At 38.4% G+C, this 22,135-nt stretch overlaps 1 protein-coding gene across 2 annotated transcripts in view; it reads right to left on the bottom strand.

The window, feature by feature from the left end:
- LOC126188686 (protein SCAI) overlaps positions 1-21,420 on the bottom strand; it is an 86,671-nt gene extending 65,251 nt beyond the window's left edge. The window contains exons 1-8 of one of the 2 annotated variants that reach the window (XM_049930296.1): positions 20,868-21,420; positions 20,249-20,344; positions 20,085-20,171; positions 19,898-19,996; positions 19,709-19,823; positions 10,837-10,994; positions 5,894-5,987; positions 5,675-5,794 (exon numbers count right to left, since the gene is read on the bottom strand). In XM_049930296.1, coding sequence (XP_049786253.1) covers positions 5,675-5,794; positions 5,894-5,987; positions 10,837-10,994; positions 19,709-19,823; positions 19,898-19,996; positions 20,085-20,171; positions 20,249-20,344; positions 20,868-20,998 — 900 coding nt within the window. In that variant the 5' untranslated portion in view covers positions 20,999-21,420. The remainder of the gene's footprint in view (positions 1-5,674; positions 5,795-5,893; positions 5,988-10,836; positions 10,995-19,708; positions 19,824-19,897; positions 19,997-20,084; positions 20,172-20,248; positions 20,345-20,867) is intronic. The other variant, XM_049930303.1, reaches the window with a different exon arrangement.
- Positions 21,421-22,135: the final 715 nt, after the last annotated feature.

Raw genomic sequence — 22,135 nt, 5'->3', positions numbered from 1 at the left:
AAATGATATCAGGAGAAATAGCCCATATGGTAAAAGCAAATGCCCCAACAAATGAGGAAAGGGATGTTACACTGCAGAGCAGACTAGAATACAAGGTCAACACAAAATAGCACAAATAAATGCCACAAGAAAGGAAGAAATGTGCCAGCTGAGACAAATAATTTCAAAAGAACCCCCAATTAGGATGAAAATGAATATTTCAAGACCTAAAATGAATGAACTGGTTATGTTTTGACTATAGACAGATAACAAGGTATGTATAACAGTTTGAAGTATAGGGCAAAAAAATGAAAAATGGAAATTTGAAAATAAATTTAAGAAAATGTTTGATTTATGAGAAGCACAAAACATGAATAATACAACAAGACAAATAAAAAAAAATAAAAAAATAAGATAAACACAATACATTATGGAACAGAATTACTCACAAAAGTAATGAAATCAACTGAAGGGCAGTGTCGTGGAGAACTCATACCTTGCTTGAATTATTGAACCAATGTAATAAGAAGACATCAAATCAAGTAAGTCTTTTGTGAAAGCTGAAATTTATCTTTTTGCCACCATACTGTGTAGTAGAGAGCAAACAAACAAGTAATTTTTCAATTATTTCATGGAAGTGTGTGCTTTATACATAAAGAGAATAACATGTCTGAAAAAATGACATAATTCCACCAGGCTATGTTTTAAATAACTTTATTTGCATTACTGGTTTCATTGTCCATTTTCAAATGCATCTAAAAACATACAACACACCAAAAAATAATAACGGACATTAAAAACATGAAAGTCATGTAACTACATTGGATGTAGCATTGAATAAACATAGTAGTTACTTATACTAACAGATGTGGACACACTGTTGTTAATTCATTAAAAAACCACATGCCGTGCATTCATGCAAATGTGACAGTCATTTGAACAGGTGCTCACAGTGTGATTTGTAGTAAATATTACATGGCTCATTTTCCTTATACCAAGACGGTAGCTGACGACCAGAGTGCGCACAAATATGCAATACACGTGATTTTTTAATGAACTGACAATGATGTGACCACATCTGTTACTAAGGACGGTGTTTGATCTGTGTTGGTATGCACCGGTAGTACCCTCTGACAACAAGAAATCAGAACTGCAGATTTTGGGATGTGGTACGATGGAACTTTATTTTTTACCAGTAAAAAGGTTGTATTCAGACTTTTAAAATGCACAGAAAAGTGTTGAAATAATAATTTAAGAAGTCTAAATTTCAAAAACACTCCTCCCCCACCTCCTCCTCCGATAGGTCACAGTACGGGAACCTCTCGTCTTAGAAATCCAGCACTGACAACAGGTAACTATTATGTTTGTTTAATGCTATATCCAATGTAGTTATACACTGAGATGACAAAGTCACAAGATAGTGAGATGCACATATACAGATGGCAGCAGTCTCGCATACACGAGGTATAAAGGGGAATTGCATTGGCAGGGCTGTGATTTGTACCTATGTGATAAGGTTTCTGACGTGATTATGGCCGTACAAAGGGAATTAACATACTCTGTATGCGGAATGGCAGTTCAAGCTAGACGCATGGGACATTCAATTTTGGAAATCTTTACGAAATTTAATGTTCAGAGATCCACAGTGTCAAGAGCATGCTGGGAATACCAAATTTCAGGCATTATCTCTCACCATGGACAAAGCACTGGCTGACGGACTTCACTTAACAACCAAAAGCAGTGGCATGTGCGTAGAGTTGTCAGTACCAACAAATAAGAAACACTGCATCAAATACACGCTGAAATCAATGTAAGATGTACGGCAAACATATACATTAGGACAGAGTGGCAGCAAACAACCCGTGTGTGTGCCTTTGCTGACAGTATGCCTGCATCCTGCACCTTTCCTGAGCTTTTGACCATATAGGCTGGACTCTACGCAAATGGTAAACTGTGGCCTGGTCAGATGAGTACCGATTTCAGAAAGTAAGAGCTGATCATATGGTTGATGTGCGATGCAGACCCCACAAAGCCATGGACCCAAGTCGTCAACAAGGCATCATGAAACCTTGTGGGGGGTGGCTCCATAACGGCATGGGCTGGGTTACTTGGAACTGAGTGGATCCTCTAGTCCAACTGAACTGATCATTGACTGGAAATTGTTGTGTTCAGCTACCAGGAGCCCATTTTCTGCAATTCATGGACTTCATGTTCCCAAAAGCATCACTGAGCTATGATTGTTTCGAATATCATTTTGTAGTGACCAAATAATGAAGGGATTGGAAAAAAAGGAAACATGCTGATTGCAAGCTAGGTGACTGAGAACTGCAGGTAAAAATGTGACTCATTCACATAAAATCTATAAGCAAACAGAGGCCACCAGTTGACGAGCGAAACAGAGTTCAACAGTTCGAGAGTTCCTGCCAGCAAACAAGCCTCGCGTGACTCGCCAGCCTAAAGCAGAAAATTATGTCAGTGGAAAAATCTATTCAATTAAACCTGTACACTAAGAAGGAATTGTATTCTTGCTTACAGATACCTCTGGACTGTGGGTAGTTAATCTATCATGGCTTACATGTACCTATGACTGATTGTCACTTACAGTGTGACAAGTAATGGAATCTGAGGGTTCGATTTGAGCAATAAGAAAGTGGCTCCTTTTGATGAAGTGATAGGCCAGGCAGGCTATTTGTTCTAGTAGTTCAAGTGTGTAGTAAGCCTCATCTATGTTCTAAACTCATTAAAATTATGACCTGGATACTGTGACCTTCGACATGTTCATGTAAACTCGGGACGAGGCAATATGATCAGACCAAGGTACCAACCCAGAAGCTAGTTTCTTCATTTCTACCTCCCTAGCCTGATACCTGAGTCTTTCTGTACAATCTACAACCACAGACATCTGATAAACCTGAGCTAGACCCTGATGCCAACTTATTCCCTTGCATGAAGTGGCGCGTGCCAAAGAGTTGGAAGACCTGAAAAATCCCACATCGCTTCCTATTCGACTGAGGGGTTCATGTAAGAATATTGCGACTCCCATCAGGTTATGACAATTCTGGGCCATTCGAGTACATCTTTTGGCCATCCACATCGCCCAACAAGAATCCCATCCAACATTTATGGGACACAATCAAGGGGTCAGTTTGTGCACGAAGTCCTGTACCAGCAACACTTACACAATTATGGATGGTTATAGAAGCAGTCTGGCTCAAGTAGGGAAATTTCAATGACTTCAAATTGCTGCACTATACCAGGAAAAAGGAGGTCCAATATGATATTAGGAGGTATCCCATAACTTTTGTATATGACTTCCACGTTTTTGCTCTTCTTTTTTATTATTATAGTGTGTTGCATGTTTTTTGGATGCACATGAAAACGGACAGTGTCTGAAGCTAGCAGTGAAAGTAAAGTAATTTAAAATACAGTCTGGTGGAATCATGTCATTTTTCAAATATATTGAGGCTGTGGGGCCCATCCAGACAAAAATAATAATTTATCTCTAGTCCAAAGTCACATACATTACATGGTAGGAATATAATAGAGGGAAACATTCCATGTGGGAAAAATATATCTAAAAAGAAAGATGATGGGACTTACCAAACAAAAGCGCTGCCAGGTCGATAGACACACAAACATACACACAAAATTCAAGCTTTCGCAACAAACGGTTGCTTCGTCAGGAAAGAGGGAAGGAGAGGGAAAGACGAAAGGATGTGGGTTTTAAGGGAGAGGGTAAGGAGTCATTCCAATCCCGGGAGCAGAAAGACTTACCTTAGGGGGAAAAAAGGACAGGTATACACTCGCGCACACACACACATATCCATCCGCATATACACAGACACAAGCAGACATTTGTAAAGGCAAAGAGTTTGGGCAGAGATGTCAGTCGAGGCGGAAGTACAGAGGCAAAGATGTTGTTGAAAGACAGCTGAGGTATGAGCGGCGGCAAATTGAAATTAGAAATTAGCGGAGATTGAGGCCTGGCGGATAGCGAGAAGAGAGGATATGCTGAAGGGCAAGTTCCCATCTCCGGAGTTCTGACAGGATGGTGTTAGTGGGAAGTATCCGGATAACCCGGACGGTGTAACACTGTGCCAAGATGTGCTGGCCGTGCACCAAGGCATGTTTAGCCCAAGGGTGATCCTCATTACCAACAAACACTGTCTGCCTATGTCCATTCATGCGAATGGACAGTTTATTGCTGGTCACTCCCACATAGAAGGCTTCACAGTGTAGGCAGGTCAGTTGGTAAATCACGTGGGTGCTTTCACATGTGGCTCTGCCTTTGATCATGTACACCTTCCGGGTTACAGGACTGGAGTAGGTGGTGGTGGGAGGGTGCATGGGACAGGTTTTACACCGGGGGCGGTTACAAGGGTAGGAGCCAGAGGGTAGGGAAGGTGGTTTGGGGATTTCATAGGGATGAACTAAGAGGTTACGAAGTTTAGGTGGACGGCGGAAAGACACTCTTGGTGGAGTGGGGAGGATTTCATGAAGGATGGATCTCATTTCAGGGCAGGATTTGAGGAAGTCGTATCCCTGCATTCAGAATCTGATCCAGTCCCGGAAAGTATCCTGTCACAAGTGGGGCACTTTTGGGGTCCTTCTGTGGGAGTGCCCCACTTGTGACAGGATACTTTCCGGGACTGGATCAGATTCTGAATGTGGCTCTCCAGCAGGGATACAACTTCCTCAAATCCTGCCCTGAAATGAGATCCATCCTTCATGAAATCCTCCCCACTCCACCTAGAGTGTCTTTCCGCCGTCCACCTAACCTTCGTAGCCTCTTAGTTCATCCCTATGAAATCCCCAAACCACCTTCCCTACCCTCTGGCTCCTACCCTTGTAACCGCCCCCGGTGTAAAACCTGTCCCATGCACCCTCCCACCACCACCTATTCCAGTCCTGTAACCCGGAAGGTGTACACGATCAAAGGCAGAGCCACGTGTGAAAGCACCCACGTGATTTACCAACTGACCTGCCTACACTGTGAAGCGTTCTATGTGGGAATGACCAGCAACAAACTGTCCATTCGCATGAATGGACATAGGCAGACAGTGTTTGTTGGTAATGAGGATCACCCTGTGGCTAAACATGCCTTGGTGCACGGCCAGCACATCTTGGCACAGTGTTACACCGTCCGGGTTATCTGGATACTTCCCACTAACACCAACCTGTCACAACTCCGGAGATGGGAACTTGCCCTTCAGCATATCCTCTCTTCTCGCTATCCGCCAGGCCTCAATCTCCGCTAATTTCTAATTTCAATTTGCCGCCGCTCGTACCTCAGCTGTCTTTCAACAACATCTTTGCCTCTGTACTTCCGCCTCGACTGACATCTCTGCCCAAACTCTTTGCCTTTACAAATGTCTGCTTGTGTCTCTGTATATGCGGATGGATATGTGTGTGTGTGTGTGTGTGCGAGTGTATACCTGTCCTTTTTTCCCCCTAAGGTAAGTCTTTCTGCTCCCGGGATTGGAATGACTCCTTACCCTCTCCCTTAAAACCCACATCCTTTCGTCTTTCCCTCTCCTTCCCTCTTTCCTGACGAAGCAACCGTTTGTTGCGAAAGCTTGAATTTTGTGTGTATGTTTGTGTTTGTTTGTGTGTCTATCGACCTGCCAGCGCTTTTGTTTGGTAAGTCTCATCATCTTTCTTTTTACATATACATTACATGGTAGTTAACACTTACAATGGAAGCCCGCACTGGAGCAGGAGATGCATCATAAATATGGTTGTATTCATCCTGAGGTTCTCTTTCAAGGGTTTGCACCATTCGAAACATATCCATTGTCAGTTCACTAAATTTTACCTGTAGAAGTTAAAAAAGTAGCACAGCACAATAAGTATTTGAAGATTTTTTTTAAACTTTCAGTAATATTTTAGGTTTATACCAATAATATTGTCTGACCTGATCATTGCAGTTGCCAATTATGAGTATTTCTTGAAGAGTGAGGTTCATAATGGGAGACTTCTCAACGGGCGGAGTTGTTAATGGACTGAGTCTAGAAACATTAAATAAAAATGTATACATGTATTTATACAATTCTGTTATGTCTACAGTTAAATATATTCACAGTCTGATCTTGACACCTTGGATTTCAGTATTTGTTTCAGCTGTAACACCTTCTTGCAAAACACATGTCCATATTTCCAGAATGAGATTTTCACTCTGCAGTGGAGTGTGGGCTGATATGAAACTTCCTGAAAGAAAGGATATGGCGGAGGCATGGCTTAGCAAACTGGAAACATCCCCCAGGCTGTGGCTAAGCCATGTCTCCGCAATATTCTTTCTTTCAGGAGTGCTAGTTCTGCAAGGTTCGCAGGAGAGCTTCTGTAATGTTTGGAAGGTAGGAGAGGAGATACTGGCAGAAGTAAAGCTGTGAGACCAGGCATGAGTCATGCTTCGGTAGCTCAGATGGTAGAGCACTTGCCCGTGAAAGGCAAAGGTCCCGAGTTCGAGTCTCGGTCGGGCACACAGTTTTAATCTGCCAGGAAGTTTCATATGTGCATGTGTTTCGAGCAATTTGCATCATGTCACATTATTTGCAATTTTTCATTGATCTAAGCTCAGATTTTCAGATTAAACAATCATGTTCAAAAAATACAAGTGGTAACATTGGCAATATTTAAGTAAAATGCTAGAATACACTGTACATATACTGAATAGCAGTATACCTGCAGAAAACAGGGGAGTACCGGTAACATCCTCCTCCTTCAACGCAATATTAGCCGATTAATAAAACTGTAATGGCTATGAACCAAATAATTTTAACTTTATAATCATAATGTATCGCAATACTGTCTGCAATTACTTTAAAAATATTAATTCCAATACAATACACTGTCCTCTCTTTCTCTCTCTCTCTCTTTTTTCTTCTTTTCTAACAGATACACTATTTTTCTGACTAAGGGCAAGAAGTTAGTATCAACCTCTTTCATGACTTTACAAGGGAGAAGAAATGCATGTGTTAAAATGTCCCATTGTGAACAATGTCATTAGAAATGGAGCATGAGTTCAAAATGTGGAAGGAAACTGCCTGTTTTATCTATAGAAAAATCATCTAGACATTGTACTTGAAAACCTATATGTTGATAATCAAATGGGGGAACTGAACCAAACCTCCAGAGTGTGAGTTTCAATGCCTTAACTACTATGCAAGCTGGCTCAATATACAGATTTGCAGACAGTAACAAGACAAAAATCATAATCATCTCCACATAAAAGTATTCCGTATGGTAACTTTAGTTTGGTGCTCATCTTCAGTACCCATGCAAACTGGCCAAATATTATAAATGATGGCATCAGACAGTGACTTTATATGAGAGGAAAATACTGACACCAAATTTATAACAGATGTCAAGACAACCTTCCTGTCAAAGAGTTCACAATTCAATACAAAACCAAGGAACTACGTTTTCTAGCTGTAAAACTAGCTCACACATACTCTTGCAAAGCTGTCTTGCACACTATGCTGTCAACATAACATGAGACGACTGAACACATCATCAAATCTTGAAGGTTCATACATACTAGCTAAATGAGAAATGTAGTTTAGTCATGTGACACCTTAGGTGGTGATAAATGGTGAACAGTATCTACAAGACATCTGCAAAGGATAGGGAGGATACAGTTCTTGTGTCCCAGTGACATTAAGATCAAAGACAGCACTAGCTTGGTCAGAAAAAGGATGCAAAGATGAACTGACCATGGACTTCATGCAGGAACCATCACAACATTCATCTACAGTGATCTCCAGAAAGTATGAAAATTTGAACCTGGATGATTTAAACCTTGTTCCTAAAGAGCATGTCTTATCAACTGCACCACTCAGCTTGGCTACACAGACATGAAAGCTGCACTTCTCAACAAAAAGTCCAGCACCTTACTCACCCAATCACTTCACATGGTGGGACACCAGTGAGAAATTACTCCTAACATATATGTATTGTCCATGCGGTGACAAAATTCAAGTTCTATAGAAAGACTACATTCGTTTTACATTAAGACATAAACATATGAATTATGCCAGAAATTGGTGGTAGGTTCTCAAACATCCAGTCAGTTACAGACACTTTTGTAAAAAATAGTATGAAACCTAGGCATGTAATTTCATATACAAGAGGAAATAACTCAGATCTTTGAGCATTATGCACTGAAGAGCAAAAGAAACTGGTACACCTTCCTGATATTGTGCAGTCCCCCAAGAGCATGCAGAAGAGCCGGAACACAACATGGCATGGACTCGACTAATGTCTGAAGTAGTGCTGAAGGGAATTGACACCAAGATTCCTGCAGAACTGTCCCTTAATCTGTAACAGTGGTCTCTCCTGAACAGCATACTGCAAGGCATCCCAGATATGCTCAATAATGTTCATTTCCGGGGAGTCTGCTAGCCAGCGGAAGTGTTCCTGAAGCCACTCTGTAGTAATTCTGGTCATGAGGATTGTCGCACTGTCCTGCTGGAATTGCCCAAGTCTGTCGGAATGCACAATGGACATGAATGGATGCAGGTGATCAGACAGGACGCTTATGTATGTGTCACCTGCCAGAGCCATATCTAGCCAAATCAGGGGTCCCATATCACTCCAACTGCACACGCTCCACATCATTACAGAGCCCCCACCAGCTTGAACAGTCCCCTGCTGACACGCAGGGTCCATGGATTCATGAGATTGTCTCCATACCCATACAGGTTCACCTGCTCGATACAATTTGAAACGAGACTCATCCGATCAGGCAACAAGTTTCCAGTCTTCAAGAGTCCATTGTCGGTGTAGACGGGCCCAGGCAAAGTGTGAAGTTTCATGTCGTGCAGCGATCAAGGGCACATGGGTGGGCCTTCAGTTCCAAAAGTCCATATCGATGATGCTTGGATGAATGGTTTGCATGCTCACACTTGTTAATGGCCCAGTACTGAAATCTGCAGCAATTTGCAGAAGGGTGTCATGCTGAATGATTCTCTTCAATCATCATTGCTTCCATTCTTGCAGGATCTTTTTCCAGCTGCAGTGATGTTGTGGATTTGATGTTTTACTGGATTCCTGATATTCAAGGTACACTTGTGAATGGATTGTATGGGAAAATCCCCACTTCATCACTATCTCAGAGATGTTGTGTCCCATCGCTCATGCGCCATCTCTAATACCATGTTCAAACTCACATAAGTCTTGATAGCCTGCCATTGCAGCAGCAGTAACCAATCTAACAACTGCACCAGACACTTGTTGTCTTATATATGTGTTGCCGACCAAATCACGTATTCTGCCTACACCAGTTTCTTTGGCACTTCAGTGTCGTTAAGTGATAACAAAGAACTACAGTAAGAGTTTAGGAAGGAACCTATATTACTAAGCAACTATCTCAGAATACAATACTACTTGCAGGTTGTCCGTCTAACTGCTTCCTTGGGCAACAAAAATTTGATTTCCAATATTTTACGTAATTACTGACAGAATTTAAAATGCTGTCATAATCTACTCATAATGTGGTATAATTTATGTTAAAAGGTTAATGAAGTAAGACAAGAATTACAGTCAGAAACTGAGTCTTTGTCCTGAGGAAGCCTAACTGACGGCATACAAATATCTGGACTTTATGCAGCCAGTATTTGTGAATGAGAGCACTTACCAACTTCCAACAAACTTTGCACAGAACTTCAAATCTTTCAGAAACTGTTTTGAGCAAAACTGACCCCCCCCCCCCCCCCCCCCAAGCACACTGATGAAAGAAAAAAGGTTTATCCCTTACCACATTTTCATTTTCACTGTTCATGCAGTAAAACTTCAGCATCAAATACAGTGTTTTAATTTATTACTTCTTTACTACCAACTCTATTCAGAACACAGTTTGCAGATGGTACTCACAAGTACCACTTCACGAGGCTGCAATATTATATTATTGTACAACACATACATTATGTGATCAAAAGAATCCAGACACCCACAAAAACATACGTTTATCATATTAGGTGCATTGTGCTGCCACCTACTGCCAGGTACTCCATATCAGCAACCTCAGTAGTCATTAGACATGGTGAGAGAGCAGAATGGAGTGCTCCGCAGAATTCACGGACTTCGAACACGGTCAGTTGATTGGGTGTCACTTGTGTCACATCCGTACGCGAGATTTCTACACTGCTAGACATCCCTAGGTCCACAGTTTCCAATGTGATAGTGAAGTGGAAAGATGAAGGGACACGTACAGCACAAAAGCGTACAGGCTGATCTCACCTGTTGACTGACAGAGACCGCTGACAGTTGAAGAGGGCCATAATGTGTAATAGGCAGATATCTATCCAGACAATTACACAGGAATTCCAAACTACATCAGGATTCTCTGCAAGTACTATGACAGTTAGACGGGAGGTGAGGAAACATGGATTTCATGGCCAAGTGGTTGCTCATAAGCCATACCCCATGCCGCTAAATGCCACACGACGCCTCGCTTGGTGTAAGGAGCGTAAACATTGGATGATTGAATACAAGGAAAACATTGTGTGGAGTGACAAATTGCAGTACACAATGTGGCGATCTGAAAGCAGGGTGTGGGTATGGCAAATGCTCGAAACAAAAATGTTTGAATTTTTGGGAAAGCAGCAGGCTAGTAATCCTACATATTGGGGCTATATGCTAATAATAAAATCAGTATAAATTATTTGGAAAAGATCTTAGAAAGAGATTTTACGTTACATTAAATGTGTGTGGACCAAATCAGTAATTAATGTTTATTTTACACATACATAATGTTCTAAAAGGTACAACTAATTTATCCTCCTTTATAACTATTTACACAGATAATTAAGTTACTTAAGGTTTGTAATATGCCAATAGATATCCTTTCACTTTTCATACCTGTGGGAAAGCACAATGGTATTTGAATCTGCATGCAAAACACTGACAACACCATCAGCTTTAATAAATGACTTTATTTCTTCTAAGACAAGAGACCACTCTAACTGATCATCAGGTTCGTAGGTGCTTGTATAATCTATAATTTGTTTGTCTAATTCCTGCCGAAAGAAAAAAACATACATTACTTTATTGAATAAGGTGTGAAAGTGCTACACATGTAATTCAGTAATCAATGGTCTGTTGCTGTTAAAATCTTTTTCTCAGCACATCTTACAACTATGAACAGAACAGAACATCCACTCAATATGATGTGATAGGCTAAGTCATGAAATTAGAAAACAACATAAAACATATTCCAGATAAAATGAACAAAATATGGCACAATACCTTCTGTTGTGAAATTAGATCAGCCATATTCCTGTAAAAAGTTTCGGGATAAATCAAACAACATAAATTCCCAAATTTCATGCGACCCCTTCTCCTCAAAGGCATCTATTAAAATTCATAACAGTTACAATGACGGAATGAAACGTGAAAAAGAGAACGTAAATATGTCATATATCCTTTGCAGATGTGCTTTCAGACATGCAAACTTGAATGACAAAACAACAGCATATGTCAGAGAGATCAGATTACTAGTCACTGGCCTTTTTCTATATAAATTTACTTGGTTGGGAAAATGGATTAGATGGAACAACAAAACAAGTATGTACTAGGTGTGATGAGCAACTGAAATATATTTTAGGAAAATCTGTAGTGTAACAGGACGTTGTGGATCAATGTTCTGCTGTACGAAGAACTGCCATATCAGCTAAAGATGTTCGCAAAGTTTAAATAAAGTAGCAGGGTCAAATATCAACATACCTACTGTGTGCACCATATCTGCTCCTACAGGCAGGTGATACGAGAAAAGATGTAGGCATAGTGCGTGGAAGACAGCAGAATGCTGTCTATGGGCCCATAAGATGAACAAGAATAAACGGGGTTATGGAATCTCTTAGGAGAAAAACAAATTATGTTTTTTTGATTTTAACATAGGAAACCTTCTGCATTACTGTTAGATCAGCAGTGCTCTTGTTTGAGTTCTCATAAAGAAGAAACGTATTTACATCATGTTAATGGACTGAAATGGAAATGCCTTTATGCAATAAACATTTAGAAATTGACGGTTGAAATTGAAAATGTGTGTTCAGTCATCATTTGATAATTTGGTATAAGTCATTAGTCGGAAAACTTTAGCAATTTCTTGCAGTAGAGAAGACACTTTGGAGAAGTCCACACAGGCGTGGCACAGCACAGTTGGTCCACAAAGTTCTGCACAGCAACCAGAATTACATACAAGTCAGATTCATCAAAAAAGAGTTAATCCTGTAACAGAACATTGTGATGCATCATGTATGATGCAAGTGAACTAGTACCAAGTGATACGAAACCAAACTTAACCAACTAACACAACCAGAACACAAATGGATATATTATTTATTTTTTTTGGTCATATATGGAAACCATGTCCTTGAGGTAAAATTGCAAAAGAAGAGTATTAAAGACAGAATTTGCCAAATAAACAAATAGCATGTATACCAAGAAGATAGAGTTGCTATGGGCAACAAACAACAAGTGATGCAGAACTATGCAGTTAACTGCGAATTTAAATTTGAAAATTGCTTGCCAATATCAGCAATACTACAGTGTCATCTGACACGAAAAAGATCAATGACTAAGAAGAATTTTGATGGAGATCTTATCCGCAAGACACAGAAATCATGGGTGCTGCGGCATGCTACAGATGCATCTCAACACAACAACCCGGGGCAATCTTTGACTGCTGGCGGCACATAGCCACCTAGCTGCATCCTATGAGCACCAACGGCACACCACCATCAGCTGGCAGAAGCAGCCACCAGTCGATGAGATACTAAATGCAGTGAGCAGTGAATTTTGTCATACTGTGTGTGTGTTGTAGTGTGTGTTCAACAGAAATGAATGAAATATTTACGTTGCTAAAGCAGCAATTAGCCGATAATAATAAACAGTTAATGGAAAGCATTAAATCAAAAATCAGAAGAAACTAGTATTCACATAACAGCAGAGTTAAATGATATATTGAAAGAATATACTGACAATAACAAAAAACTGTTTGCCACTTTAAACCCTAAATTCGACACTTCGAGCACAAATTTCGAAATGTTATCTTCAACCTTACTATCTTTGACCTTATAGAGCTCAGAGGAAAAATATTACAACAGAAGATATTGCAGATGTTAAGTTTCATGCAAAACAGGGTATCATACAAGAAACTATTACTAGTAAGGTAACTAAAGCAATAAAAGAGGACTTCATAGTTCTAATAACAGAGCAGGCAACAAAGTTAACAGATATTGACACAAATGTTAACAGTTTCACAGAAAACATACCCGATACAGTACAGCAAGTAGTAAATAATGAGTTCAACCACTATTTTTGTAATGATAGAGATGGACATATGGGTAGACTCTTTAGAGCATAACAAGCTCTTAAATAATGAAGATATATTAAAATCTTTAGAAACCAAATTTCATAATTATGTAAAAGGTACTATCAGTTTACAGAATAGCTCAACCACCTTGGAGGGTAATACTGCAGATTGCCAAGAAGAATTACAAAAACTTTGGAGTGCAATTACAGACACTCACAACAGCTTCCAAACCGAGCAAATTGGAAATGGTGTAAGTTTACCTGTGGCTTTGATTTTATCCATACTGGCGCTGACAGAAGATTTGGAATTGAGCAGTGGCTTAAATAGGGCAAAACAGTTCCCCAACTTTAAGCTGGAGGTGGAAGTTCACCCAATCTATTTCTTTAAAGTGTTTAACAGATCATTACCCAGTAAGTGGAGTGATCACAAGAAAACAGATTTCGCATTCGGATATTCATCTGGAGACGCCACAGAATGGGGTAATGCTCATTCTGAAGATTTTAAACCATGGGAGGATTTAAAGAAGTTTAAGAGGAAATACTGATCTACAGTACCCAAGACGAGCCACCATCACAGCTTTTAGATACGAAGTATTAAAATAGTTCATGGGACACTTCCACGAAGTATACTGAATGGCATTTAACTAAAGCAAAGTATTTAGATGATGTATTGGACGAAACACACTTAGTTAAAGTGTTGATACACGGGCTACCACAATATATCAGAAAAGAAAAAGAAATGTGTGTAGAGGATGGTCAAATGTAGGAGATCTAGTATCCTTTGTTGAAGGACTAGATACAATAAACATAGAAAAGAACAAAACACAGTAAGACTAGGAGAGAAAAAGTAATAACAGAAATTGGACACCTTTACAAAGTTCAGGTACATTTAATTAAAATAAGGAAAATAATTACTGTAGGTTGCATGGTAACAATACAAGCAAAATAAAATCAAATGAAAATAACAAAATTAAGTCTCAAGTGTTTGTACCTCAAAATAACCTGACAGCACAGGCTAGTGCATCATGTGTGGAGGTTATAAATACTAACCAAGATGTGATGCAAAGTAACAATCCAGTGATTATCCAGGAAAACGGAGAGAATCCTGGGTCCAGGGCCAAGATGTGACTGAACACTATGCGGGCTATGTGTAGAAAAATACACAGTTTCAGCTAACAAATATCTGCCATGAAATGGGTATTAGAGGAGGAACTCCATAATGATGAGAAAATGTTTAAACCTAGAGTATATGGAGTTTTGTGTGTCAATAATCTAGAGATATATGTACATTCTGGTAGCAAAATTTCTTTAATATCTGAAGAGTTATTTACAGCATGCAAAATGAAGGAAATATTACCAATATTGGCTAAGTTCTATGCGACCAAACTGCTGAGGTCATTGTTCCCGAACTGTAGTGTATGTAGTCAGAATAGCCGGGAATAAAGGTAAGGTAATTAAACTAGATACAAGAATCCCAATACAAAATGGACCTCTTTCTTTCACCCAAACTTATTAATAGTGCCTAACACAAATATGCAAGTATTGCTACATTTACAATGGTTGCTGAAAGATCATATCTTTCATTCAAATAAAAAACAGTTACTAACTAGTGCTCACACATCAGTGGAACAAAATAATGAAGAAGTTCAGAATAAATCCAGACAAGATATTTGCATAAAAGTGTTCCAATCAAATTTATTGACAGATATGTAGAAACAAGAGCTGTATGGCCCAGTTATGTTTGCAAGACCAACACACAACAAAGCGTAGTATTAGTGCCTATAAAAATCCTCTGTCAGTAGTAAAGAAAAACTACTGGCAGTGTCCATCTTGTTCTAAATGCAAGGACTTCAATAGATAAATTTGCAGAAGATAAGTATTTTATCTTGATCGATTTAACATCTGGTTACAGGCAAAAAATTAAGTGAGGACCCTAAACAATACACCACATTTTTAAACAATTGAAGATTGTACCAATTTCAAGTACTCCCACTCGGAAAGAATATTTCAGTATCAGTTTTTATTAGAGCAATAGATCAAGCATTACGGAGAGTTGCTTCAGGGACTCCTAGTAGATGTTAATAATATCCTTTTGATTTCAGCCAGTTGGAAAGAATACTGTAAGCTTTTGATTAAAACCCTAAACAAGTTTAGAGAAAAGGTTATCACTATCAAAATACTTAAGTCACATTTTGATAGAGAAGAGTTAAAGTTTCTAGGACATCTTGTACAAGTGAATGACATTAAACCTGACCCTGAAAGAATTAGAGCAATCAAGGAGTGTCCAGAACTAAGAAACATGAAACAGTTACGTTCATTTCTAATAACGCAAAGGACATGGATAAATGACACAATTTGGTCCTGTCATATTTTGAGAGGAGTTAAGGAAACATCAATGAAATAATGTATGACTCACTAAATGACCCCACATAAATTATGATAAAAGAAACCAGTGGGTTAAAATAGGAAGTATTATTGATGCGCGTCGAAAACACTTGTATGAGGGAAATACGAATGAAAATAGTTATTGATACTACAGGACAAGGATAATGAGTAGGACAAAGATTACACAGAGAGACAAGAAAGAAGCTGCTGAAATCATAACTGAGTAAAATCTGAGGAAAAGTAGTAACACTTCTCCTCATTCCTGGTCAATAAAGCTGTTAAAGATGCTGACCAATACCGTCTGAGCAAAATAAGGCGTACGAAGAATGTGGACTCGTGGGGGATAAGATATTATGCAGGTAGACAGATCCTAGAGTGACTGATCTGTACCATAGTTTGGGTCTGCTTACAAGAGAAATGGTCATTGCCACTTCCATGACAGAGTTGGGGATGGGTCACTTACATACACAAATAAAAGTGAGTTGTGCAGTACTTACCCAAAAATGGGGTGGTTCAGCTATGATGCAATACAAAAGAATTTAAGTAGGAGTTTGTGGGACAAGTGATCACACTAAAGAAGGGGATATCATACATAAATACAAAAGATAATTGAGGAGATTTATATATCCCCAGATGTAACTTGAAATTTCGAGATGTCGATGAAATAAAACATACAACTAACTTATGTTCTTAAATATCAAGAACCATTGTATGCTATATGCTAATAAATGGAAACATGAAGCTTGCCCAAAGGGAATAAATCTGTAAACTTTTTCTTCTTCTGTGAGGGTAATAATCACTCACTGTGTATCAGTAGTTTCAATAATTCAAGTGAACGTTTATGTAATAATATTTAAGGAACACTTATTAATGGTGCAACAAAACAACACAGCAATTATGTATAATGGGTACTAAGTGACATCTTGGAAAAGAAGACATATGAAAATATACTAACATGTGTAATAATGCAATAAGGAATAAAATGAATGCCAAAAGGAAATTTAATAAGAAGGCAATTATGTGCCATGAAATATATCTAGACTGCATAATATAAAATAAAATGATAAAGAGACATCTTTAGCTTGAGTGCAGGGATATGTAGTGTAACAGAACATTGTGTAGGTCATGTTCTGCTATAAGAAGCACTGACGTGTAAGGTAAATATGTACATGATGTTTATGTGGGAGAGAGGGGGAGGGGGCGCAAGGGGGTCAAATATTGAAAGATCTACTGTGTGTATTGTATGTTGTCTTCAGTCCTGAAACTGGTTTGATGCAGCTCTCCATGCTACTCTATCCTGTGCAAGCTTCTTCATCTCCCAGTACTTACTGCAACCTACATCCTTCTGAATCTACTTAGTGTATTCATCTCTTGGTCTCCCTCTACGATTTTTACCCTCCACGCTGCCCTCCAATGCTAAATTTGTGATCCCTTGATGCCTCAGAACATGTCTTACCAACCGGTCCCTTCTTCATGTCAAGTTGTGCCACAAACTCCTCTTCTCCCCAATTCTATTCAATACCTCCTCATTAGTTATGTGATCTACCCATCTAATCTTCAGCATTCTTCTGTAGCACCACATTTCAAAAGCTTCTATTCTCTTCTTGTCCAAACTATTTATCATCCATGTTTCACTTCCATACATGGCTACACTCCATACAAATACTTTCAGAAATGACTTCCTGACACTTAAATCTATACTCGATGTTAACAAATTTCTCTTCTTCAGAAACGCTTTCCTTGCCATTGCCAGTCTACATTTTATATCCTCTCTACTTCGACCATCATCAGTTATTTTGCTCCCCAAATAGCAAAACTCCTTTACTACTTTAAGTGTCTCATTTCCTAATCTAATACCCTCAACATCACCCGACTTAATTCGACTACATTCCATTATCCTTGTTTTGCTTTTGTTTATGTTCATCTTATATCCTCCTTTCAATACACTGTCCATTCCGTTCAACTGCTCTTCCAAGTCCTTTGCTGTCTCTGACAGAATTACAATGTCATCGGCGAACCTCAAAGTTTTTATTTCTTCTCCATGGATTTTAATACCTACCCCGAATTTTTCTTTTGTTTCCTTTACTGCTTGCTCAATATACAGACTGAATAGCATCGGGGAGAGGCTACAACCCTGTCTCACTCCCTTCCCAACCGCTGCTTCCCTTTCATGCCCCTCGACTCTTGTAACTGCCATCTGGTTTCTGTACAAATTGTAAATAGCCTTTCGCTCCCTGTATTTTACCCCTGCCACCTTCAGAACTTGAAAGAGCGTATTCCAGTCAACATTGTCGAAAGCTTTCTCTAAGTCTACAAATGCACCTGATGCATAAAAAAACTGAGGTCTGTATGTCAACTCATTACTATGTAGTAGTTCTCTGAAAGTAAGGAAATTGGTGCCAGATTCATGACTGGGTACACACCCTTGAACCTTTAAATCTGAATTTCTCAAAAAGGTTAAAGTTAGGACAGTGCTATTTGGCAGTTTTACTTTTAAGATACCAAAAATGACTGTATTCTGAAATGATCGCCTTAGGAACCACTAAAATGTCTAAGAGTTTATATGGAATGATCCTTTACGTTATTTGTCACAACTGTTCATGTAACTGAGCACTACTGTAGAGAGTGATTCACACCACAAAACAATTTAACCGCAATCTGCAGTCACTATTAGACAACAAGAAGACTTTCAATAATCAGCAGATAGCTTTTCTTAATTACTGTCTGTGAACTAAAGTAACAAACTCAAAATTGACGTAAATACTACTGTATTTGCATGTGTGTTTGAGCTGTAGATGTTGGTTGTATGTTTTGTTTACAGTAAGTCATTGCTTACTGTTACTGGTAGCTTAGATTGTGAGGTTTATTAGAGGAGGAGGAGATTAGCGTATAACGTTCCATTGGCAATGAGATCATTAGAAATGGAGCAGAAGCTCTGATTAGGGACTTATGGGGAAGAAAATTGGCTATGCCCTGTCAAAGGAACCATCCCAGCATTTGCCTGAAGTGATTTAGGGAAATCACAGAAGACCTAAATCAGGATGGTCAGAAATGGGTTTGAACCGCTGCCCTCCCGAAAGCGAGTAAAGTGTGCCACCTTGCTCAGTAAGTTTATTAGGCCCATATCCATTGTTTTGAACTGCATTGTAAGCTAAACCTATAAAGTATATGGATTTTTATGAGTTAGCAGTGACAGAATGTAGTGTACCTCAAAGTCTAGTCTAGGTTGGAAGGTAATAGTCTAGTTGTGAACTGGTAAGGGGTACGAATGTCTCATGGAAATCTTCGTTTTACTTTAAATATAAATTGTGCTTACCATAGTTACATTTATAGTACTGGTGAAAACCATTACTTTCCCCTCTTTGGCCTGATATTCTGATGTTCTCAATAATTCTGAACATATTAATTTTATTCTGCTTAATGTTTTGATTGTTAGTGATGTCAAGAGTTGTTGGTTTGTGAAGCCTTTTATTTCTGCAACCATATGTATACAGTTGGCCTAAAGTCACAGTACTGCATTGGTAACAAATCCTCTACCACGACAACCAACACAAGTTACCATTAAGTAGGCAACATAGCCTACAAAGAGCAGGTCTATGAGATAAAGCTACATTAGCTGACAACAATAAATCTAAAACTACAGGGAATAGACTCCAAAGTATCTGCATTTGAACCCTAGAAACTTACTGACACATATGCTTGTTAGTATACACTACAGGCAAATGAAACAAACGCACTAGTGAAATTTATCAGCTCAATAATGGAAATGAACACAGAACCTTTGAGAGGATCATGTACAGCTACTTTAAATTCAGTTACAATAGTGTCTACATACCCTTCATTTATATCATATAACGAAGTTTTCTTTAATGTGAATGGTGTAACAACAGCGATTAGGTTAGGTTTTCAATAAATTTTATGTGGATTTAAATTATACTAGCAAGCACTATTAAACTCAAATTACTGACAACTACATTTCAATGAGTTCTGTATAAAACTACAATTTGAATTCTAAGGAGTCTAAAACACTCACCATTACCAAATCTCTCACTAATTTCATCTTTTTGAGCAAGAGACAAACCACAATAAATCGTGCATAATACCTCAGCTTCTTTACCATCAAATCAGACCTGCAACATAGCACATCACTTACAATAATAAAAAATAAATAACTGTTTTACTCCAGATCATTCATGAGCATGCAAAAATACTTGGTAACTACCTATCTTCCTTAGAAGCTCTTGAGTAATAAGCTCTACCTCGTATTGCTGCATAAAATGAATATGCTTCATTCAAGTAATTTGTTTCACTTGTACGTAAACTGTTGACAAAGAAATATGCTTTAGAAAAAAAGCAACAAATTCACCTCTGGACATTGTTTATACAAAAAGAGCAGAACAATCACTTACTAATAATGATAATATAATTGTCCTATTTTGGAAGCAATTTCCCCTATTTGCCATCTTTTTAAACCATATTTTGTATCTAGAATTTGCCTGTGAAAAAGACCATATGATATTAAGATTTACACAAAAAGAAAAACATGAAAAGTAAAGAACTTCACATATTATACCTATGCTGTTGTTGGAATTTCCACAGCTTTGTATAAATGTCAAATGTTCTTCCAAAGTATGCCTGCCATTGTTTATGACCATACTGGGGTAAATCTCTGAAAAACACAAAAACTGAGATGGTCATCAGTTTCTATTTATAATACCAAAATATGTACCAGAGGAATGTGTTAGCAAAATACATATCCAACTAAGTACCATCATGCACAATGGAAACATTTGTCAATTTAAGTCAGTTTTCAAATCAATTCAAAGCAATAAAAAATGTAGACATTAACCACACAGATCATTTAACCTGTTCCACAAAATAATGCTACATTTTCATGGGCTGTATACTTTCAGAAATATTTAATCTGCAATGTACTGTTTACTTAAAGCTTCTGACATGTGCACATGACAAAGAAGGCACAGTGCACTTGCAAATGGAGCAGTTCCAGGATCTAGGGGTGTGAGACAATTGACTTAAGATTGATCTGTCGTCTGATATGTAGTATTCTCAAGTTTGCAAAACTTTCAAATGTATCGAAATTTGAATGTACTGTGCATGAAACAATTAGGTGTGTAAAACTATAATTAACATATATTAGCTGTGTACAAGTTATTAAAATACTCGTACTTTACCTAAGGCCGTTAAACAGTTGTTTGGATTTTTCTAATAAATGGCAAAATTCTATTACTATCTTCTTTTCGTGGTCATCCAACCCTGCCATAACGACCATCTCTCTCTCCCTATTGCTGACTGCCGACGACATAGGGTGGTTTTGGGCATCAGCGTTGCCAAAACATACAAATCGACTATGTGGTCTGGCGTCAACGACTATTCCGTGCTGGCTGGCATATGTCGAATTTAATTCAACGTGCCGCTTAAACTCATAAAATCTAATTCACGGCATCAATATGGAACAGTTACTTGAGAAGCTATATGAGGAAACAGACACATTGCTCATTGCTTTGCAGTATCATATTCTGATGTCGAAAAAGTAACCGTAACCATCCATAGTGCTATAGTGGACGAAACGTATACACAATGAATCTTCTGAATGTATAGTCTGTATGTTTATTTATGTCACAATGCAAATATTGACATCACTTTAACTTTACAGACTACCGGCGACAGGATCGTTTGGGGAAAAAGTCTGTAGCGATAATTTACCGCGAGATGTCACTTGAGTACTCTGACATAAGGTTGTATTCAAAGATGTTCAATAAAGTGTACGGATATTAAATTCTTTGCATCTTCGCCAGATAACATACACCCAAGGATCATATGCGCATCAGTTTTGAGGCAATTCAACAAATACAGAGCTGTAATACGGAGGTAAATATATACAGGAAATGGGACAGTACATAACGATTTTAATGAAGGATGTAATCTAGGAGGTTAGACGATTCAGCAGTAAACAGTCCACTTGACAATGCAAAATGAAAAAGAAACCGTACCGTAGGGCTTATTGGCACATACAAATCTGAACAATACCTTCTTTCCAATCATCGAATATGAAACAACGTAACTGCAAAGTATGTAAGATTTCAGTAAAGTACGCGATCTCGTCAATTTCAACGTCAACAATTTCACATATTACTTATTATAAAGCAATTTATGGAATTGCCTACAACTGGTTTCCATATTATCTTCCTGACAGACTGGATAATGAATATAGAGAAAAATTTTAAGATTATAGTAAATTTAAAATAAGAATCTAAAATAAGACTGTTTATTAGCCTTCACCTTATTTTTGGTTATTTTGTTTATTTTGATTATTTCTGAATGATTCACCATGCCATTTCTCAATATCAGAGGAAGTGTCTGTTAATGAAACTAGCCACTTACTGCAGAACAATGTGCAGCTGATGTACAGTAGAAGAAAAATTGGAAGAAAAGTAGCAAC

The sequence above is a fragment of the Schistocerca cancellata genome, chromosome 1, assembly GCF_023864275.1.
Source record: "Schistocerca cancellata isolate TAMUIC-IGC-003103 chromosome 1, iqSchCanc2.1, whole genome shotgun sequence".
NCBI lineage: Eukaryota > Metazoa > Arthropoda > Insecta > Orthoptera > Acrididae > Schistocerca > Schistocerca cancellata.
Note: the sequence above shows the minus strand (reverse complement) of the source record. Positions and strands in the feature narration are given on the sequence as shown.